At 48.2% G+C, this 22,162-nt stretch overlaps 1 protein-coding gene across 1 annotated transcript in view; it reads right to left on the bottom strand.

Annotated features, from left to right (window-relative positions):
• LOC144101930 (protein 5NUC-like) overlaps positions 1-22,162 on the bottom strand; it is an 84,159-nt gene that overhangs the window by 50,649 nt on the left and 11,348 nt on the right. The window contains exon 2 of the mRNA XM_077635165.1: positions 8,310-8,447. Coding sequence (XP_077491291.1) covers positions 8,310-8,447 — 138 coding nt within the window. The remainder of the gene's footprint in view (positions 1-8,309; positions 8,448-22,162) is intronic.

The raw sequence follows: 22,162 nt of genomic DNA, 5'->3' as shown, positions 1-22,162 counted from the left end.
TTCTTGTCTACTCACAGTCCATAAACTATAGACAACTATAGGCCTATAGACAAAAGTCTAATAAAAGTGTATGGCCATAAACCTATAGATTTTCTATAGACTGTCAATAGGATTAGTATTGCCTAGAGACTGCTCTCTGGAGTTTGTCAATAAAGAATCTATAGACTTTATAGGCAGAAGTCTGTGGACAGTCTATAGACTCTCTAAAGAATTTTTTGTAAGGGAGGCCGCCTACGCTGCACGAACGCACTGTCTCCTGATTGCTTTAGACTCCCCTCCGCTGAAAGTCCAGCGAGGCGTTAATGTTACACCTCCCGGAGTTATGACGGATAACCTATGGGATGATATGGATGGCACGCGGAGGCAACGCCACCGGCTATGAGAGACGTCGTAGTGGGGGACTTTACTACGGCGCAGCGGTCCTGCAGTTGACGACAGTTGGCTGCTCTGTCGATGAGGATAACGATGATGCAGCGGCTACAGTTTGCCCCAAGCACCTGCATATGCTACGCAAGAAGATATTGACCGCTATAGCTACGGCATGAAGAGCAACTTCATTGTTTTATCGGTGCTGCAGTGCTTTAACGAAATACTTGGTCCGGGTTCTTTCCTGCTCATTTATTACACTTTTCGGGCAGTTGTGTGGTTTCCTGCTCGAGAAAAAATAGGTTTTCGAACTCATTTTGTTATCTCAGCCAAGTAATTTATGTGTGCAACACTGCGCTTATTACGTCCCAAATGTTATCAACACTTACAAAACTTTTTGTTTTTGAAGGCGTTTTTGCAGGCTAGTCGGTGCACTACTGGAATTTGTTTTAGGCGCAAGCCCGCACAGGCAGGAACGAAGGAGCGAGCGCGGCAGCGCTGTGTCCTGTCAGCTTCCTTCCTCCCTGTGCTATCCGTCCGCGCTTAAAACCGATTCCAGTTTTTGCCGGTGTTTGGTCATTTCGTACGTTTCATGGAGGGTGGCATTGCTTATAGGACAAATTTTAGCGGTTTTTTTTTTGCTTATCTTTACGTCACTCGAAGCATCTCTATCGGCAGCGAGTTTGCTTCCAGAGTCATGGAAGCGGTGGCAATCGATTCTAGCGGAGCAGTTGCGCTACTTATTTCAGACGAGCACACAGAAAGACATGACCGGACGGGCGCTCTCCTCGTCTATAGAAGCACTCCAACGCCAACGAGCCCCTCAATATTTTTTTGTTTAAGTGGCAATCGACTACGCTCACAAGGGGCTAGCAGGCGTCACCATAAGGGACACTACCTGTATTGAAGCCGAGGGGACAGCTATTTGTCTATCAGTAGCTGAATGGAGCAGAAAAGGAGAATCCCTTGTAAAAATCCCAGAGTCGCAGACGGTCAGCCAGAACTTCCTGAAAGGCAGGCTCTGCAGGAAAGCTCTTCGCGTTCTATGGCAAGGTGGCGCAAGCCAAGAGAACCATTAGATGATGTCGGCACCGGGACACGCCGGCCTGGCCTGGAGCAGCGCCGCGGACGCCATCGGTCGAGGACAGACTAACCAAGCGATGGGTGATGAGTTGGAACTCGAGCCAGTTACCCAGACGTACGGCGATATACTGCAGCACCTTAGGGGACTAAGGAGAGCATATAACCCATCGCATAGTGCGCTAACTAAAGAGTATTTTGTAAGGTGGAGGGAGCTTCAGACACATGACGTTGGCGTTGTCTTCACAGCTAAAAACAAGATAGGAGGCTTGTGCGCCAGCGTAAAAAGGAGGCTTGATAAAACATCAAGTGACCGTTCCCGATGAACAGTGTCACATAAGACACGGCTCACCCCTTGCAGAAAGAATGTGGTGTATCGCGTTCCGCTGCCTTGTGGTCGATGCTACTACGGGCAGACGGGCAGATGTCTAAATGTGCGCCTGACGGAGCATTCTAACTCTCTGGGTGGGAAGGCGAACTCTAATCTGGCGTTGCACGTGCAATCTCGAGAATGCAAATCGGACGATGATCTGTCTCTTTGCACGCCTGACTTCAGCGACACTACTGTAGTTTATAGAAATGAAAAACAAATCTGTCGCGAGATAGTTGAAGCCTTCTACATTGCTAAGGATAAGGACACGTGTGTGGCTAAGCCGTCGGTAAACCTTCACGCTAAGGAATTTGCCTTTTTAGATAACTTGTTAATAAGACCCTGACATTGAAAATTTTTTTTGTGTGCCCTTTCACTGATACGGCTTATGTGCGCGCGCATCTCAGTGCGAGTCTTCGTTGTTTTCTTCCTTTCAATAAAACTTCAGTTGTTAGTCCAGCCTCGTCTTGTTTGCTTCTTCCTTTGTGTCGCGTCTTCTGGCTGGTTTAAAATATATCCATGCGTATTTATCAAAAATAAGATACCCCCACAACACACAGGCCGCATGCCCCCAGTATGGAGACGACCACTCTGCATCACATCACATCACACAATGCCACGCCGGAGCAGTGGGATTAAGCGATGTCCAGCTGGCAACGCTATCAGCTTTTGCTGGTCGAACGGGCCCAAGCTGCCGCAGTTTCCGTAGGAGTAATCTGTACTAAGGAAACCACCCATAAAGACTCGGAATACTTTTGTCTCGCTCTGAAGCTTCACGTCGCCAATAAAATTCCAATAAGGTGTCATGCAGGGTGACACGATCCCGCCAGTGCCATTCACCGCCTGTTTGCAGGACGTGTTCCGAGGCCTGAGTTGGGAACAGTTGAGGATACGAGTTAATGGAGAACACCAAAGTAACCTGCGATTCGCTGGTGGCATTGCATTGCTGAGTCAATGAGGAGATGTGCTGCAAATCATGATCAATGAGTTAGACAAGCACAACATGACAGTAGGTCTTCAATTACCATGCAAAAAAACATAAGTAACGTTCAAAAGTCTCGCAAGGGAACAGCAGGTAGCATTTGGTAGCGAGGTGCTGTAAGTGGTAAAGGGAATGCGTCTTCTTAGGATAGGCAGTGGCCGCTGATTCGGACCAAGAGAGGGAAATAACTAGAAGAACAAGAATGCGGTGGAGCGCTTTAGCAGGCTTTCTGAGACCTTGAATGGCAGCTCATGGTCGCAGCTAACAAAACGGGTTCAGCTTAAGGACAACGCAGTGAGCCATGGAAAGAAAAATCACAGGAGTAACGTTAAAGGTTGGTTCACACGAGCGGACAGGACCGCGGATGGTCCGGGCGCGTCAGCGCTGTCCGCGGGCCATGCACGTGACGTGAACGTCACTGCTCTCAGCGACGTTGAGCGGGTGGCGTGGTCTTTTCTTAGCCCGGACCGCGGGCCGAATGAAAAAGGCGAGCGCCTTTTTCAGTCCGCGGGCTTGGCGGCGGACCGGGATGGTTCTTGCTCTTTTTTTGCTTCTAGGTCAGTCAACGTTGGCTCGAGCGCTCGTTAGCTAGCTACCCGGAATGAAGTCGGCTCTGCTCGATGCTGGCGCCTTTCGTTGTGGCGCGCTTTTCGCCGTATTTGTCCTCATTTTCGTGTTTCGTTCACTGAGTTGTTCACTCCGTATTTGCTGCACTACGTCGTTACTGCGTGTTTGAGCGTGCACGCGAGCGTGAACGCCTGCTTTGATTTGTTGTTTCTGCTAATATCAGTGAAGTTGGAAAGAAGGCGCTCAGTGACGAAGCGGCCATCACGTTTTCAGCGCTCGTTGAGAGCTGCCTACATATAGAAAATTAAAAAAGCTGGCCACCTAAGCATGGCGCTATGGAATAGGCCGTGGCAAAAGATCGCCACGAAAATGGATGTGAGACATCACGAGTCGGCCCCGTACACAGTTGGTATGCAATGATTAATTTTTTTTTTTTACTGAAACCTTCTAGCAAAGTGGGCTTTCGAACTTGCGCCTGCAATGCATTTTACTTTGTTACGATTCCCTACGCAGGATTCTTGAAGGCTCTGTTTGGAAATAAGCGCCGGAAGTTTCGAAACGAACGTAAAAAATTGAGAGCGACGAAGAGCGCCCAGGGAGCCACGCAAACAGCGCAAGCACGCTGGGGGAGAGAGTACGCGAGGATTGTCCGCTGCATTCTTGCGAATTCTCGACGTCCGGACCGACTCGCGGATGCTTGGTCACGTGTCACGATAACCGCGCTGAGACCGGAAGCGGGCAGAGTGGGTGAGGGAACAAACGCGGGTTAATGGCATCATAGTCTAAATCAATAGAAAGAAGTGGGCTTGGGCAGGGCATGTAATGCGAAGGCGAGATAACCGCTGGTCCTTAATGGTAACGGAGTGGATTCCAAGAGTACGCAACCCGTAACAGGGGTGGCAGAAGGTTAGGTGGGCGGATGTTATTAGGTAATTTGCTGGGATACGGTGGCCCCAGCTGGCAAAGGACAGGATAAATTTGGAGAGACATGGGAGAGGCCTTTGCCCTGCAGTGGGCGTAGTCAGGCTGGTGATGATGATGATGTATTCAAATACGTTTTTTCATTATCAGAAAAACAAAATTACTACAACGAAGAGAAGGAAATACGAGAGCAAAGTATGTAATGTGACCGGCTACCCAAATAAAAAAATAAAACCGCGTTATTTCTCTTTAAGAGGTAATCAGCATATATTTACGCACGACGCCCATGGCTACTGTTGAAACACGTCTAGCCTAGCTATAGGGGACCATCACATTCTCTCAGAAGATATTGATCACACTTGCGCATAGGACGTACTTAGTAGCGATTTCACCGCTAAAAAGAGAAAACAGGACAGGCGCAGAAAGGATGAAGACGAGCACTGACTTCAACAGGTTCATAGTGAACGTTCGATGTGAATACATGTGCTATTCGACGCAAAGGCACCAACTGCACATACGCAGAAAGGTAGCTTGTTACCTCAGAGAGCAATGAAGCTGTGCTCGCGCAGTCTTCCTTCCGTCTAGCGGTGCGTTCAGGTGCAACGAATTCTCGCGTGACGAGTCATTTGCTTCTCTTAATGACTACAGCGTTCTCAAGACTAGGGGTGCACTTTTGGCCACCGGCAAGCGAGGAAACCTTCGCAACTGTGCCTTCGCGAGCGTTTTCTTACATTCTTGGCATGCTCCCTCATCCCTTCATTTACGCATCTCCAGGTTTATTCAATATAGCACTTAGCGGAAGGCAAGGACATTTACCGAAGAACACCTTCCGCGCATATTACAAGCAGCCACTTCTGCTTCGTTAATCCCTTTTGATAGCCACTAACCTCAGGGTCGGTCAGTTTGCACAACTCCGACAGCTTATGCGGTGCAGAGAACGCAACTTTCACGTCGTAACGGAGGACAGCCCTTCTCATACTGCGGGACAACTTGTGAATCTATGGTACGAATGCTACCTTCTGCCTGCGTTACGCGCATGCGTCACAGTTTTGCAATTGTTGGAGGTATGGGGGTCGTCGTCTTCCACCTCGCTCTCCCATTCCGCGGATGCAGCGCCCTCGCCCGCTGACCGCGGAGGGGTCTGTGCTTGAGGAAACGGTGGGGGGGGGGGGGGGGGGTGACGTGTGCACAGCAATGCTATTTATTTCTCTGCAAATAGTACAATGCGGGCAAGCTTGCCACAAAGCATCCATCGGAAGCAGAAGGGCTTCCTACATACCGGCTGGTGCAACTTCAGCCGTATCGGCCGACAACTGCGGCATTGCGCGACGAGTATTCCCGTGTGCGCCGCGTCATTGGAGCACAGCCATCCACGGGCATTTGTCAGGGTAGGCGACACGAACGTGCTTTTTCTCAACTTGCTTCGCTGTCCAGAACCACAAGCTACGTGCCCCATCCCACTCTTTCCAAATTGCATCTTCCTCCGAGCGCACTCCTAGGAGCGAAAGTCCTATAGAACTTTTCCCAATGATAAATGCTTTTCCCAGACGAGGACAAGCCCACTTGTCGAAATGTTTGCTAAACCGACGTAGCTCACCTGCTGACCTTTGTTAACTTTGTTTTGTGTATTCAGGTAGAAGGTTATACACTATTAGAAACTTAATTACCAGTCCTACCACACTGATCAGCTTCCCTAGGGCAGGATTTCAAAAGTCTTATCCAGGAATGAATATTTCTTCATCGTTCCTCAGCCTAGATCTCGGATATGCCTATAACATCTATTACAAACTAATATTCAGATAGACATGATAACAGTGGCTTTTTTTTCGGACACTGCGGATGCTGCAATGAAATATTGAGAAGTGGACTAATTTAGTATATCCATCGTTTACTTGCCTAGCCGTTGAAACCATGAACAGTTAGGAGACATTATGAAACTAATGAGTGAAATACGTTCAAACCACTACAGTCAGGCCCGAATAGATCGATCCCAAATATATTGATCTCGGTTGTATACAATTCTTATTCATATATTCATCTGGTGGTGACGGCAGTACGACGCTTCGGAACACAGCGAAAAGTGCTTCCAAAAGAAACTGTTTTTTCGGGCGGTCCTGAACCAACAAAGAACTGAATGTCTCGACGGCGGCGATAGCAACAAGCGTGCTAGGCTGTCGTCCAACAGAATGTCCGCCGCTCTCGTCCGCGCGGAATTCAAAGCTGACAACGAACTTCCGAGATACGGCGTGCAAAGTAACCACAGCAGCCTCGAAACACTTTAGAATCAGTTCCGCATGGGTCCGGCCATCCAAGATAAAACTTGTCGTATCTCGCGCAACATAGTGATAAAGGCGCGTGCCAGCGGTCTTGAGCATGACCAAAGCTTTGCGGCAAAATCGAACAAGTAGAACCTCCCTTTGAAAATCTCTTGCAGAAGTTTAACACTATTGTTCACGTGTATCGAACTCGCGTTCATTCGGGCAGGGCGGCTCTGACACCATCTGTCCGTCATCGGTGGCGTGCCAAAGATCTGCCACTACCTGACAGGTGCCTTCACTGTAGCGCTGCACCGGACATATGTGATGTGCGGCACTTGTTGTGGACGTGCCCAGCGACGGCTGCTATCAGAAAACGGCTCCTCAGGGAGGTGGGCCTGCGGTGGAACCGCGAAAGTGACTACGTGAAGTGGACAATGGACAACCGTTTCATTAACAACCTCTGCGACTACCTCAGCGCAACGGTTCTTCACTCCTTCTTTTAACTTTCAATCCCGTGCATTCCTTCCCCCCTTTCCTTTTTCAACTTATTCCTCATGGCACACTTCTCGAATAAAAAAAAAAAACTCGCGTTCATCAGCAGTGCCGCTTCTTCTAAAAGAACCCTTTTCACACGTGGAGAGGAATGACTGCGCAGCCTTGCGCAGCTGTTGGCAGTGCTTGCGCTGTGAAACAGCGTGGCGAGGTGATCGTACGGAGTATACTTGCGGTCTCTTGTAGCCATTCTCCACGCCGCATCGCTGCCTTGCAGTGAGGCTAACCTAGCCAAGTCTTTGTGGTATATAACCCATAATCTGCTTTACAGTACTCATATCAATCACCTTCTGAGTAACACACATAAGACTCTAGGTTTTATTTAATTGCCGGTCACGTTGTCACAAAGACACACGACTAGCTGTATATACCTCGCTGTTCAGATCGAAGCTTGAATGTGCGTCATTCATTTTTTTGTCCTCAACACTGTACCTAATTAACAAATGAGAGGCACTGCACACCAGGGCCAAATTCGATTCATCGCACGCCAGTACACGCGTTACTCAAGGATCACTGGAATAAAAGCGAACCTTAACCTCTCAACGTTCGACAGCGGACGTAAGATATCACGTCTTGCCTTTTTTCATAAATGATACCTTAATCCCACAGACTACTCCGAACTGCTAATTAGGCCTGCCATACGTACATTTCGTCGACTTGACCACACTAAAAAAATTTAACCTCCATTTTCGTGAACAGACGCAGTCATATTTTCGTTTTGACACCTGTAGATTCTGTTGTTTACACTGCCGATTGGGATAAATTTTTTTCAGTACTAAAACATGCCTTTTGACTGGTTTGTCTGGTAATCTTTGCGCTTTAGTTGCTTTCTTTGTTTTCTCTTAAGCCTTTGAGTGTGTTGTATTCCATGCTTTTAAGTTTCAATTCTGGAATACTGTATTCATAATGTTGAATGCTTATACCTCTTGTTACGACGTATTCTAGCACGCTGTTTAAGTGCCGTTATATTACTGTTTTATGTTGTTCCCAGTTCTCCTTGCGCGATGTCCCCCCTCCCCTCCTAATCTAATGCCCACATGAGCCTTTAGGTTAAATAAATTAAACAAAAAATGAAAAGAAAGAAAAAAAAACGCAAAACCGCAAATGATAAAACATGCTCCCTCCAACGTGTTACACACTTTCTAGTCGCTTTATCAGCCGTGAAAGTAAACATATTTGTCTCGTATGCTTCGCTGAAGGCAGCAGTACTCACCACCGAGTCGTATGACATATTGGCCATTACAGCCGAGACAATGTTGTACTTAAGTATTGAGTACCATAGCGTTCCTTGGTAGAAGTCTCCGGCGTTGAGGAACAGAGGGTTCGTAGTGTTGCATTTCAGCTGTCTCACCTGTAGGTGAGGGAGAATAGGTAGCGTTAGCGTTATGCAGACACGAAAGATAACCGCTTAAAAACTACATAGCGTTTGGAGGAAAAATATGGATATTTTAACAATCTTCAAATTATCTGTTTAACCATGACAGTATTCTTACAGTTTTTTAATAACTTTGCATGTTGCGGTGGTCACAACAGGCTGAAGGACGGATGAAGAATCTGGGAATGAATTGTGTTCGAATTGAAAAGAAAATCTTATCAAAGAAAAAAAAAAAGCTTAGTCTCCACTAGGGTTCATGAAGCTTTTCAGCAGCACTTTTGCTTGTGCTAGTTTCTCTTTAGTACTTTTTCCCTGACTTCTTTTAGCCATTATTTATTCTGTTAACGAGAGTGGAAATGCGGGCGAGTTGATTGTTCAAGGTAGCGTGGTTACAGCGTGAAAACGGCACCACGAAAGGGAGAACAGCGCTGTGTATGTCCTGTCCTCCCATTTCGTGAGGTCGTTTCCCCGCTTTGACCACGCTGCCTTTGTTCCGTGTTTCTTTTAGAGCATTAGCTCTATTTGTGGCGTTCCGAGCCTCTCAATTCTGCTGATTCCACGATTACAATCCAAGATGGCGGCCGCCATAGCAACCGCATTGCATTAAAGTGTTAAGCTCTACTTCTCGCGTTTCGGGTCACAGCGTTATGGGTTATAACGCAAATCGTGACCCAGTGGTTGCCATGGTAACCGAGGTGGCTACATAATAGAAAATATACAGGACTGCACTTGTCTGCTTAAGAGCGCAAATGCGAGAGCCTGTCCCTTTCCTCGCTTCTTCCTACCACTTTTATTTTTTATTTTTAACATTTCAATTTTGTAGTTTTTATTTAAATTTATTTTTATTCCTTATCTTTATATAACAAATTTCCGAAATTTAATCAGAAATGCTGATAATCGGGCAGCACAAAACAGAGTTTTGGTTGTACCACGTCTCCGTAAAAAAAAAGGACATGTAAAGTTGCGATGGCAAGATTTAAGCAATGCCGATATGTCATCCTTTTTTGAATCTATTGACCTCGCATTCAAAACAGCAGTTTAACACATTTGGCTATGTTGTTTTGATTGCTAAGTTTAGTGATGTCTTCGGGAGAAGTGGCCATTTCTGATATGGACATCGATAAGTATCAGAAGACCTTCCTACGCAGAAGCATCGCTGTTCCGGACGACTGCTGGTGACACAGTGTCCTGCGCGTCGCTGCTGATCTTGTCTAGATCACTTTCTCGAGTAATCGCAATGACTGGGGATGACGCAGTGCCCGCGCAGAGCTGCACGGCCGCCACATAAGACAGTAATTTCAGCTTGAAATCGCACAAAGTCTAAGCTTATGTTCGCCCTTTGCTTAAGAAGAAAGCCAAGGAAAGCACAAGTGAATTTATTTTTAGCGTGTGATGTTGATCAGAAGGAAACTAACAGGGCAGTTACTTTATGGCTGGAAGAAATTAGAATAGAAACAACCACATGTTGCCGGTGGGATCAAACCCAGGATTTTCACGTACGGTGTTCTATCAATAGAGCTACGGTGGCAGCGGTCCTGTCTTCTACTTTCGGGGGTGTTTATGTGTAGTGTAACCGAACCATGAGAGTGTTCACCAGCGCCACTCTCGTCGATAGCGGTGGACTTAGTACGTCCTGGATTACCGCGAATGTCGTGTGGTACGTGGTCGAACGGTGAAGGCGGAAGCTGTGCGAGAACACTCTTGCGCTTCCTATGGCATCAAGACTGCCAGATTCGAGGCGCTCCTTAAGCAATTGTGCAGACAATGGAAGGTAAATGAAGGGCTCGTTATGCTTACTATAAAAGAAAATTCACACGTACACGTGACAACTCAAGTAAGGTCTGGAAAGTGGTGCATGAGCTTGCTTCAGGAAAACAGAAGGCAAGTATTCAAAACGTTATCATCCAAGGCGAATCTTTTTCTGGTGAATCCGTGGCAAACAAATTCAATGAACATTTCTTAAAGGCCGTTGCTCCAGGGTCCTCTAATATATGTGATTCTGATTCCATGTCACATATTACTTACAAAGTAGAAGTCTTGATTTTGCAGCAACTGAGATATATAGTCCGCTCCAAAATCTAAACAACAGCAGCGCTTGCGGTATAGATGAATTGAAACCCAAACACATCAAAGAGGTGTAACCTCATTTTCAGCTCTTGAATATTCCCTGAAATACTAAATATCGCGTAGGTATCTGCTATCTTTAAAAGCGGTAACAGAGAAGACGTGAATAATTACAGGCAAATTTCTGTTCTCCCAATATTTTCTAAAGTTGTCGAAGAAGGCATAAATATGCGGTTCTATAACGTTTTCTAAAAACAAAATGTTTTAAAAAAACACTACAGCTTCCAAAAGCACAAGTCCAAAGAAATGGCATCCCTAAATATTGAAGACAAAATACTTGAATAATTTGAGCGCAAACTGATTCCAATAGTTGTTCTACCGACATCAAGAAAGTTTCGATTCTGTTAAGAATTACATTCTAATTCAGAAACTTTAGTCATATAGAATTAGGGGAGTACCATGGCATCTGATAAAGGGTTGATGTAAAATCGCCTTCAGTACACTAACGTTAACAATTGCATGTCGAGCACATCCGAAACCATGCACGGCGTCCTGCAAGGCTCCATACTTGGCCCGCTTCTTTTTCTGATCTACATTAATGACACCACAAACATAGCACTCACACCAGATATAATATTGTACGCCAACGACACAAACCTATTTTTCTCAGGAGCTGAACTACATCATCTCCAACATCGCGTGAAAATATGGTTGGAAAACCTATCTCACTGGCTGAGAGCAAACAAATTGGAGTTGAATGCGAATAAAACAAAGTATTTTATTTTTCGGCCTCGTAACAAGCAAATTACAGATGAAAAACCTATTTACTTTGGGGGGGGGGGGGGGGGCAATTCATTGATCGCATGATGTCTGAAAAATTTCTTTGAGTTCATTTCCATGAAAGTATTGATTTATCTATTCATACTAACCATGTATGGAGTAAAATACCGCGTTCTATTGATATCTTCCCTTACTTAAGGCAATTAATAGCGATTTAGCTAAAAACAGCTTTATTGAGCATTACTAAAATCGCATATTCAATACTGTTTGCTTCTATGGAGGACTACAACAAAAACGAACTTAGCATTCATAAGCTAGAGAAGAGGGCATTGAGGCTTACAGAAGGAAGTCCTGGCTTTGTCATACTACACCGATTTTTACGAGAGATCAGCTCCTAACCATTCGGAATATCTTGCATAGAAAACTAGCCGTTACAATGCATAAAGAAATGAAAATCAACCCTGAAGCCCTCTTCAAGAAATGCGTTGATAAATGCCGCACTAATGACTTGCGAAATAATACATGTAGGAAAAAAAAACTGCGAAGAAATTATGGCATCTTAAAAAACACCCACGTTCTTAAAAGCAAACATCCTTACGTCAGACGACAACCAGAAAATAAGAACATCTAGCATTGGTTTTAAGACCAATTTTTCTTTGTTAAACACTGTCGTTGAAAATATAAAGATTTTCATAGATTTAAATAAATGGTTTACGGTTTATGGTGGTTTAACTTCCCAAAGCGACTCAGGCTATGAGGGACGCCGTAGTGAAGGGCTCCGGAAATTTCGACCACCGGGGGTCCTTTAACGCGCACTGGCATCGCGCAGTACACGGGCCGCTAGAATTCCGTTTGCATCGAAATTCTACCGCCGCAGCCTGGATCGAACCCGCGCCTTTTGGGTCAACATCCGAGCGACATAACCACTGAACCACCGCGGCGAATATTAAGTAAATTATGTAATTTCTCTTGTTTATATTGTTTCTTTTAATTAAGAGGTGCTTATGCTAACATTATCTGCTCTTTGAAGGGACATGCTGAAGATCTTTGATGAAGTGTTCTTTGTGTGCTGTACTGATGCTGCTTCTGCACTGCCACCCATTTTGGGCAAGTGTCAAATTTTGCTAGTGGGAAGGGGGCAGGCGCTTTGTCAGGCATTTCACTGCCTTTTCGCCGATCTCCCAGACATTTCCCCTTGTCTGAATAAACTTTCATTGTATTGTACCTGAACATGAAGGAAGCCAACAGTCACCGAAATCAAAGAGGGTATGAAAAAGTTACTATTAATGTGCAAACATTATCTCGCTCACTTAGTTTAAGGTCATTTGTCCATAAAACGTGCCCGCGGAAAAAGGCACCATGTGACGTCATGACGTCACGAGTCAACGTCATGCCAAGTCACGTGATGACGATGTATATGACGTCATGCCAAGTCCCTTGACAATTTAATACGGTGCCATACGAAGTCACATGGCAACCATGTAATGTGAGGTCATACCAAGTCACGTGACAACGGTGCAATGTAACGTCATACAAAGCCACGTGACAACGATGTAATATGACGCCATACCAAGTCGATAATTGCAAAAAGTTCAGGCCACGTGACAATAAGCTGTGTAGAAAAAGTTTGTTTACATATTTACAATTGAAACTGCAACGCGATACATGAACTTTAACACTAAATAGAGATTTTTAGAATAAGGGGCCCCAATCTTTAGGGACCCCAAGAAGTTTGGGGCGTCGAAGTGCGCATGCGCAGAACGCAAGGCCCACCTTGCGTCTTGGATTAACGTTAGTGGCGAACGCTATTTTGCCGAAATAGAGTACGCCCTGTTGCATTTGGGTTGCAAGCCCCAAGGGTAGCGTTGGCCTGGCGGCCTGGGGCAAAGCTGGAAACATCCGAAGGTCCCGGCAAAGGATGAGTCGACTGGCAACAGAACAACTTGTTTATTCTGGCATCTCAAAAAGAGCAGCCGGTCAGGGCGACCACGTTACTCGAAGGAAGGAATCGAAGTCTCCCGTTGGCGTCCGGGGCAGCTCGCTTTATACCCACGGAGTCGAGGGCAAGAGGGAACGGCTTGGGAAGAGTCATCCGATACGGCGACGCTTGAACATGTTCAGGCGTGACGGGCGCGTCCGCCAGGCCGGCGCCGGTCAGACCTCCTCGCCTCCCAGTTGAGGAGCTCCTCTCCCCGGCTGCCGCGCTTTGACAAGCGTGGGCAAAACATGCACACACACACACACGCACGCACGACGACACGTGGCACTGAAACATGCCTGGACGCGCTTGGCGGGAGGCGTTGCGGCCGCGATGAACGAAGCCGCGGCGTCCGTTGCATCCGCGCCGGCTATACCGCGCGTCGTAGGTAGGCGAGACGTAACAGACCGCCCCGCCGGGAGAAGGAGATCCCGATGGTCAGGGGACTGCATACGCTGTCCAGAGGGATGTCGCTCGATGATGCTCGTAATCGAAACCGATCGTCCCTCGACGTTGCTTGAGCGCAGCGCACAGAGAAGGCCTCGTTCTCGGGTTCAGGATCACATAGGACACTGTAAAGTCACTTCGGGAGAGTTGCCATTTTTGTGCTCGTTCCCAGCAAGCGTTAGAACTACGCCGAAACGTAACCGCTCAGTCAGCAAGCACGAGACAACCCTCACTAAGCTCTGCCAGGCTCTTTCCCCTTTTATACTACTGCCTAGTTCCTTACAGTAGTCAAGCAGCACTCAGAACGCGTCCACAAATTGGAAAATTGCACTAGAAAGCACATAATCACTTTGAAACACTAAACAAAAGCAATATGTTAAAAATCTTGCCTCAGGAAGAAAACATCAGTAACCAACAACTTTGAGGCGGATTCCCACGTTAGGGGCTTCGACTTAAGCCATCGGCGTTACCGTTGAGACTCCCCTTTTTGTAACGCACCTCAAAGGAATATTGTTGCAAAGCGAGGCTCCAGCGCAGGAGGCGGCCATTTTTGGGAGATATGGTCTGCAGCCATTGGAGAGGGCAGTGATCCGTCTCAATGATAAACCTCGAGCCGGCTAGGTAGCATGACAATTTCTGAACGGCCCACACGAGACACGCACACTCTTTCTCAGTGGCGCTGTACGCCTGCTCACGACAGGTCAGCTTACGACTAGCATACAGGACGGGGTGTTCCACTTCTCCATTGTCCCTTTGGCACAGTACAACGCCCATGCCTCGCTCACTAGCATCGCACTGAACAACGAACCCTTTTGTGTAGTCTGGCGATCGTAGCACAGGCTGGCTTGTTAGGGCGCTCTTTAGGGCGCTGAAAGCTCTTTCCTTGGTCTCGCTCCAGACGACTGTTTGGGGCTCTGTTTTTCTTAGAGCATCCGTCAGGGGAGCCGCGATATCGGAGTACCTGGGGATGTACCTCTGATAGTAGCCGGCGACACCTAAGAACGACCGAATATCGGTCTTCGTGCGCGGTTGCGGGAAGTCTCGCACAGCGGCCACCTTTATTTCAGAGGGGCGGCGACGACCCTGTCCAATCACGTGACCGAGGTAGACAACCTCGGCCTGTGCTAATTGGCACTTGGGAGCCTTGACTGTCAAGCCCGCTTCGCGCAGGCGGGTTAGCACTGCCCGCAAGTGTGCCATATGCTCAGACCAGGATGCGGAGAATATCGCTACGTCGTCTAAATACGGTAAAGCAAATTCTTCCTGTCCCCGCAACACTTTGTCCATGAGGCTTGAAAAGCAGTATGGCGCGTTCTTCAAACCAAAACTCAAAACTTTAGGACGGAATGTTCCCATTGGTGAAATGAACGCCGCATACCTACTAGCCTCCTCTGTAAGTGGAACCTGCCAAAAACCCCTGACAAGATCTAGGGTGGAAATAAACTGAGCGCTACTAACTTTCTCAAGGCGCTCCTCGATGTTAGGGATCGGATAAATTTGATCCTTAGTGATGGAATTAAGCCTGCGGTAGTCGACGCAAGGACGAGGTTCCTTGCCCGGTACCTCAACTAAAATCAAAGGGGAGGTATAATCACTCTCACCCGCCTCAATAACACCGAGCTGTAGCATTTTCTTTACCTCAGCCTCCATAATATCGCGCTGGCGGGGTGACACCCGGTACGCCTTGGATCGTACTGGCTCTGGCGAGGTAAGTTCTATATCATGAGTAAGGACAGAAGTCCTACCAGGCCTCTCAGAGAACTGACCTTGAAACTCTTGTAAGAGTTGGTGTAGTTCGGTTCTCTGCTCAGCTGACAGCGGTGCTTTAATGATTAAGTCACTAATGACCTGATCAGTGTCTTCCCTGTTCGTCACTGAGCCTAGTCCCGGAAGCTCGACCGGAAGCTCTTCTAACTTTCCCTTGTCGGGCATTTCCTCGCCAGTACCTGGTGCCTTCAACGCTACAGGCTCAATTTTATTCAGTTCGGACGTGCTCTGAGTATCAGCTTGCTGCGCCTCCGACCCTTTTTCATTGTTCGACAACGTCGGCCCCGCAACCACCGCCTTTGCAGCGAGCTCCCGAACTCTCGGTCTGGTTAAGGCCTGAACGCTAGCCTCACCAAACAAAAGCCCCTTCTCGCGCAGGAGGTGATCGGACCTGTTCGAAAATAGGTACGGGTACTGGGGGGGCAGCATAGATGACACTACGGCCTCCGTCTCAAGTGCTCCGAAAGGTCCTTCAATAAGCACTTTTGCTACGGGCAGACACACGCTATGAGCTTCCAAGGCTTGCTTAATCCATGCGCACTCGCCCGTGAACATATCGGGTTCTACGTAAGAGGGGTGAACTACATCCATTGTAGCTGCGGAATCACGAAGCACTCGGCACTCTTTCCCGTTCACGAGGAAGTCTCGCATGTAAGGCTCGAGAAGCTTCATGTTCTCGTCAGTGCTACATAATGACAAACACACGACTTCTCTTTTTGTTTCTGGACACTGCGCCGAAAAGTGACCCGGCTTCTGGCACGTATAACACACGCGCGCTTGCCTCCTCTCGAACCGCTTTCTGCGTTCGGCTTCGGCTGCCGCCGTCTCCTTACGTTCGGTCGGACTGCTTTCACTCGCATCCGCACTACGCGTGTCCCCCCTTGCTCTCATGGGTGTGAACTTCGGCCTCTCAGACTTGGAGCCAAATTCACCCTTTTGACCGTCCTTAGCTCCGCGAGCCCGACGCGTCACAAACTCCTCGGCTAGCTCGGCGGCTTTAGCCACTGTACTAACGTCTGGCCTATCCAAGACCCAGTACCGCACGTTCTCAGGTAACCGACTATAAAACTGTTCCAGCCCGAAACACTGCAGAATTTTCTCGTGGTCACCAAACGCTTTCTCTTCTTTGAGCCACTCCTGCATGTTTGACATAAGCCTGTAGGCAAACTCTGTATATGACTCATTTCTGCCTTTTTCATTTTCCCGAAACTTCCGACGGAACGCCTCCGCTGACAGCCTGTACTTTTTTAGCAGACTTGATTTCACTTGGTCGAAATCCTCTGCCTCCTCTCTCTTCAAGCGAGCGACTACGTCGGCCGCCTCGGCGGGTAACAAAGTGAGCAAGCGCTGTGGCCACGTTTCCCGAGAGAACCCCTGCTTCTCGCACGTTCGCTCAAAGTTAACCAGGAACAAACCAATGTCCTCTCCAAGCTTAAACGGCCGCATCAGGTCAGTCATTTTGAACGATACCCGTTCTCCTGCACCGTGTGCCTGACTTCCATTACGAGCGCGTTCCATCTCTACCTCGAGACGCTTCATTTCCAAAGCGTGTTGACGGTCGCGCTCTTCTTTCTCTTTCTCTTTTTGTTCTTTACGTTCTCGCTCCTCTTTCTCTTTTTGTTCTTTACGTTCGCGCTCGTCTTTCTCTTTTTGTTCTTTACGTTCGCGCTCCTCTTTCTCTTTTTGTTCCCTCTCCTCAATGGTCTCAAGGCATTCCGACAGCTCGTCATCCTCAGCCTCCAACTCAAGAATCGCCCTTAGCAGTTCTGGTTTTCTGAGTTTGTCTGAGACATCAAGACCCAACTCTCTTGCAAGCTCCAGCAATTTCGGTTTGCGCAACGACTTCAAATCCATGGCTGCTCCGAATGCTGCTTTCTCTACTGCCTACTATTGTCTTGCCGCAAACTAACCCGGCAGCAACGACAACCACAATTACCAGCTCTGTTTCTGACACTAACAAAAGCCTGGCAAAACTCAGAAGAAGAAAGTCCCGCACTCACCAAACCTCGCAGCCACGAATTCAGCGCAGTCGTTCCGCTGCAGGCAACCAGTCATCACACAGGGCTCGTTGCACTGCTCCCGGATGGTCGTTGTGCTGCTCAGCATACAGTTGAACGCATATCTTCGCTGCTGGCCTCCGTTGTCGGGATCTCACCGCTGGCAACCAGTTGTTGCATTTGGGTTGCAAGCCCCAAGGGTAGCGTTGGCCTGGCGGCTTGGGGCAAAGCTGGAAACATCCGAAGGTCCCGGCAAAGGATGAGTCGACTGGCAACAGAACAACTTGTTTATTCTGGCATCTCAAAAAGAGCAGCCGGTCAGGGCGACCACGTTACTCGAAGGAAGGAATCGAAGTCTCCCGTTGGCGTCCGGGGCAGCTCGCTTTATACCCACGGAGTCGAGGGCAAGAGGGAACGGCTTGGGAAGAGTCATCCGATACGGCGACGCTTGAACATGTTCAGGCGTGACGGGCGCGTCCGCCAGGCCGGCGCCGGTCAGACCTCCTCGCCTCCCAGTTGAGGAGCTCCTCTCCCCGGCTGCCGCGCTTTGACAAGCGTGGGCAAAACATGCACACACACACACACGCACGCACGACGACACGTGGCACTGAAACATGCCTGGACGCGCTTGGCGGGAGGCGTTGCGGCCGCGATGAACGAAGCCGCGGCGTCCGTTGCATCCGCGCCGGCTATACCGCGCGTCGTAGGTAGGCGAGACGTAACAGCCCCAACGCCGCTTTACGTTCGGTCAACATGGCGGCGCCCGACGAAGCGGGGCCTCTAGCTTCACCACCGATTCTATGTCGCCGCTACTCAGTGTATTAAGTTCACGGCAAACAAAAGGCACACGAAGCTTTCGCTTTGCCTGAAGATGCCCGCACCACAAAATCTTAGTGGCGAAATGCGCCAAATTTTCATGTTGCTTCCGTGTTTACAGAGCTGCTAGGCTTAGAGAGTACGCATCGTTTGGTCGCCATGGAGATGCCTTGGCTAACCTATTTCGCATAGACTTTAAAACAAAATGGTTGTTTAAAAACATTCACGTGTTATCATATTTATTCTTAAATTGTATTTCTGCAATAACAGTTAGTGATGAAAAAAATAAACGCATATTTTAAACTCTTCTTAACAGCACTTTTTGGTTTTCCATAGTGCCGCTGGAATCGATGTGGCCCCGCTGCGTAGCGGAGGCCCCTACTTTAAAACTCGCCGGTGCACTCCTACGTAGCGCTGGGGCCCGCTAATTCTTTGGGGCCCGAAAGCCTTGGGGTCCCTTATTCTAAAACTCCCTAATATTCACATGAACTTTCAGACTAGACCAGTGAAGTGGGCAAAGAAAAAAGTACATGAGGACAGCGGAATAACATAAGAGAATACTGCGGCAGGCACACCCGGAAGAGAACATAAGAGAGCGCACTACATGGCGCTGAGGATTAAACCTTCAACGCCAGTTCGGCAAGAACGAGCTGGTTGTCGCGCACAGAAGTAAAAGAGGGGATAAACACTGCTGATTGGAGGGCCAAGCGATAGCTGCTGTGATATAAGACACAGTAACAGTAACTGGTTTCAGTGTTTTATTATTACCCTGCCCGGCCGGGAGCCTTGGCTATGGGAGACCGGCTGTTGCACGGAGCACATCAAAGTGCACCGGCGTTCTATGCAGAGCCCACTTCCATGCCCTGCGTTTGCGATGCCGGCAGACAATTTGCAGCTCCACTCGGTCAACGTGTGGCGTCACGAAGGGAGCACACAGAACACTTGGGATGCCTCCTTTCCTCAAGCGGCGGCTGCGGCGACGGCGACGGAACGCACATCTGCCGGAGCTCTCCGCGGGGGCGCGCGCGTGCGCAGTGCAGCGTAGTGACTCTAGTGCAGCGTAGGGTGCCTGGATGCGCGCCTCGCCCCCGCTCCGTTCAGGGTGGGGACATTCTTTGAAGGACCTGTTGCCGCCTCGACCGGTTTTCGTAGCCGCTGTCCGCCATTGCCTAGCCCACTCTCCGCGGAGCCAGCACGTGTGAACTTCGCGCGTCCGCCTGGCCGTGGTTTTCGGCACGGAATGCCTGGCTGCTGTGTGCCGTTGTGCACCAACCATTCTAGAAATGGCTGGAAGATGTATCACTTTCCCACAGAGCCGAAGAGAAGACTTCTGTGGATCGCAAAAGTCAAGCGTGACAAGTGGCAGCCGACGAAGGGATCATGCGTGTGCAATGTGAGTATTATGAGCTTCGCTTTTGTATTTAAAACTTACTGCCGTGCACGTAATAACCGTGCTCGGAGTCCATCATTTTGTAGTGTGCAAAAGTGTGCTCAGAAGCAGTAGAAATACTGCCATGTGACACGAGCCAGTGTTCCGTGCCTGCATCATCAAACTGTACGATGCCAGCATTTTTATATGGTTCTAAAACACATTAGCCGTGAGCCCAGCGCTGAAAGAATTATGCGTTGATGCTCCCGGTTTCGCTCCTTTTAAAGGTATTACAAGCTTCACGCTTTTTTTTGTGGTTCTGACATTGCCTGCAGGCCACTTTAAAGAGAACAACTTCGAGCAAAATCGTGCCGACGGCTGGAAAAAGCTGAAACCAAATGCTGTACCAACTGTGTTTCCCTTTCGCGGTAAGTACCGCCATTAATTCGTATCATCGTTGCATGCACCAAATACTCGCCTCTGCATTATTTTGAAGAACTTCACCGGCACTAATGCATTCGAGCTTGCAATCGCTTGCATAGATCTAATTACGACAACGGCCATTCTTATTTGTTTTGTTATTGCAGCTTTGCCCCAGAAAAGGAAGCCACCAAAAGAAAGGATGGGACCTCCGGTGCCATCTGGGGCATGTGAAGGAGAAAGCGTGCCGCCGTGTGAAGATGATGCTTCTGTAACAGCTGGAGTCTCATGGAATAAAAGCAAGGATCCAGCCTCGGGGTTACTGACCAGCAACATCGATCTGCCTCTAGAACAGGACTGCTGCCCAGAAGCAGGTAGCCTCAGCCATTCGCCAAGTGATGGAAGCAATGCGCAACGAATGCAAGGTTGGTCCCCTGTTGCACTGTCTGGAGAAGATGATCTACAATCTGCTAATATCTCGCACGCAGAGCTAAATAAGCAACTCGTAGATATGAAGAGGAAGTACAATCAACTCCGTGACGCGCACAGCAAGGGAAATGCAACAATTCAATGCCTTAAAAAAGGTGCAAAAGCTAGAGCGTAATTTAGAAAATCTTGGAAAGCACGTGAAATTCTTGAACAAAGATCAAGTGGAAGCACTTTCTCGAAATAGCAACCAAGGCAACACATGGTCACCAAAAACAATCCGGCAAGCACTGCAGATAACATTCTCATGCGGAACCTCGGGTTACGAAAAAATCAGGAAACTCGGATACCCACTTCCATCCTATAGGACTCTTGCGCGTCGCCTCCAAGGCCTGAGTTTTACGCCGGGGATCCTAACTGAGGTGGTTGAATTGCTAAAGATGAAAGCAGAAGGCATGCAGGATGTCGAGAAAGACTGTGCCTTATTCCTCGATGAAATGGAGATCGCTCAAGGATATGAGCTCGATCGGGCTGGAGACGCTGTGTATGGGGGAAAACCTTGCCTCTAAAGCCAGATGAGCCTGCTCGCCATGCCCTAGTATTCATGGTGGGCGGCCTAACTCAGAGATGGAAGCAAGTAATTGCATACCATTTCACTGGTAGTCACGTAGATGGTCCGACCCTCAAGGAGTGCGTTCTGCATATTGTTGAACTTTGTGCCGACATTTCTCTGAGAATCCGCGTCGTGACTTCGGACATGGGAGCTTCAAACCGGGCGATGTGGCGAGATCTTGGATTTACGAGTCACAGAAATTCTCGAACACTTTGTTCAATACCACATCCTTTCCTTGAAGGTAAAGAGCTATTTTTTACTGCGGACGCAGCACACGTGCTGAAGAATATCAGGGGCCAGCTTCTGAATTCATCTGTTTTTACTCTTAGTGATGCAACTGTATGTCAACATGGCTTGTCATCTAACGAAGTAAGAATGGGTCATGTACGCGCTGTAGTAGAATACGACAGTGACAAAGAGCTAAATGTCGCGCCAAAGCTCTCAGAGGCGCATGTTACTGGGGGTCACTTCACCAAAATGAAAGTGGGAGTAGCTGTGCAGTTCTTCAGGGAGGCTCCTGCCGCAATCCGACATTTGGTGAGGCATCAAATTCTGGGTCCAGAAGCGGAGACTACCGCATGGTTCCTCGAACTGGTATCTAAGTGGTACACATTTATGTCTTCACGACACCCATCAACCGCTTTAAGCCTTGAAAACATGGAGAAATACCATTCAGCCATCGGCACACTTATGTTGGCGCTTGAAACCTTTCAAGGTATGAAAGCAGGTAGCGCGCCTCAGTGGAAACCGTCTCAAGCAGGCCTCGTAATATCAACAACAGTCGTTGTTCGACTTCACGATACTCTCCTAAAGAGCGAAGGCTATAAGTTTTTTTTAACTAGCAGGATTCTGCAGGACTGCCTCGAAAACCTATTTTCTGTCGTACGCATAAGGAAGCCGGTTCCGAATGCGTATGATATGAAGTGTGCGTTGAAGCTTATTTGCGTGAGTCAGTTTTTGCACACATCAACGACAACGAACTATGAAGTCGACGATGGCCAATACCTTGTTGAC

The sequence above is a fragment of the Amblyomma americanum genome, chromosome 8, assembly GCF_052857255.1.
Source record: "Amblyomma americanum isolate KBUSLIRL-KWMA chromosome 8, ASM5285725v1, whole genome shotgun sequence".
In the NCBI taxonomy this organism is placed as follows: Eukaryota; Metazoa; Arthropoda; class Arachnida; order Ixodida; family Ixodidae; genus Amblyomma; species Amblyomma americanum.
The sequence above is the reverse complement of the archived record's forward strand: the minus strand, read 5'-3'. Positions and strand labels throughout refer to the sequence as shown.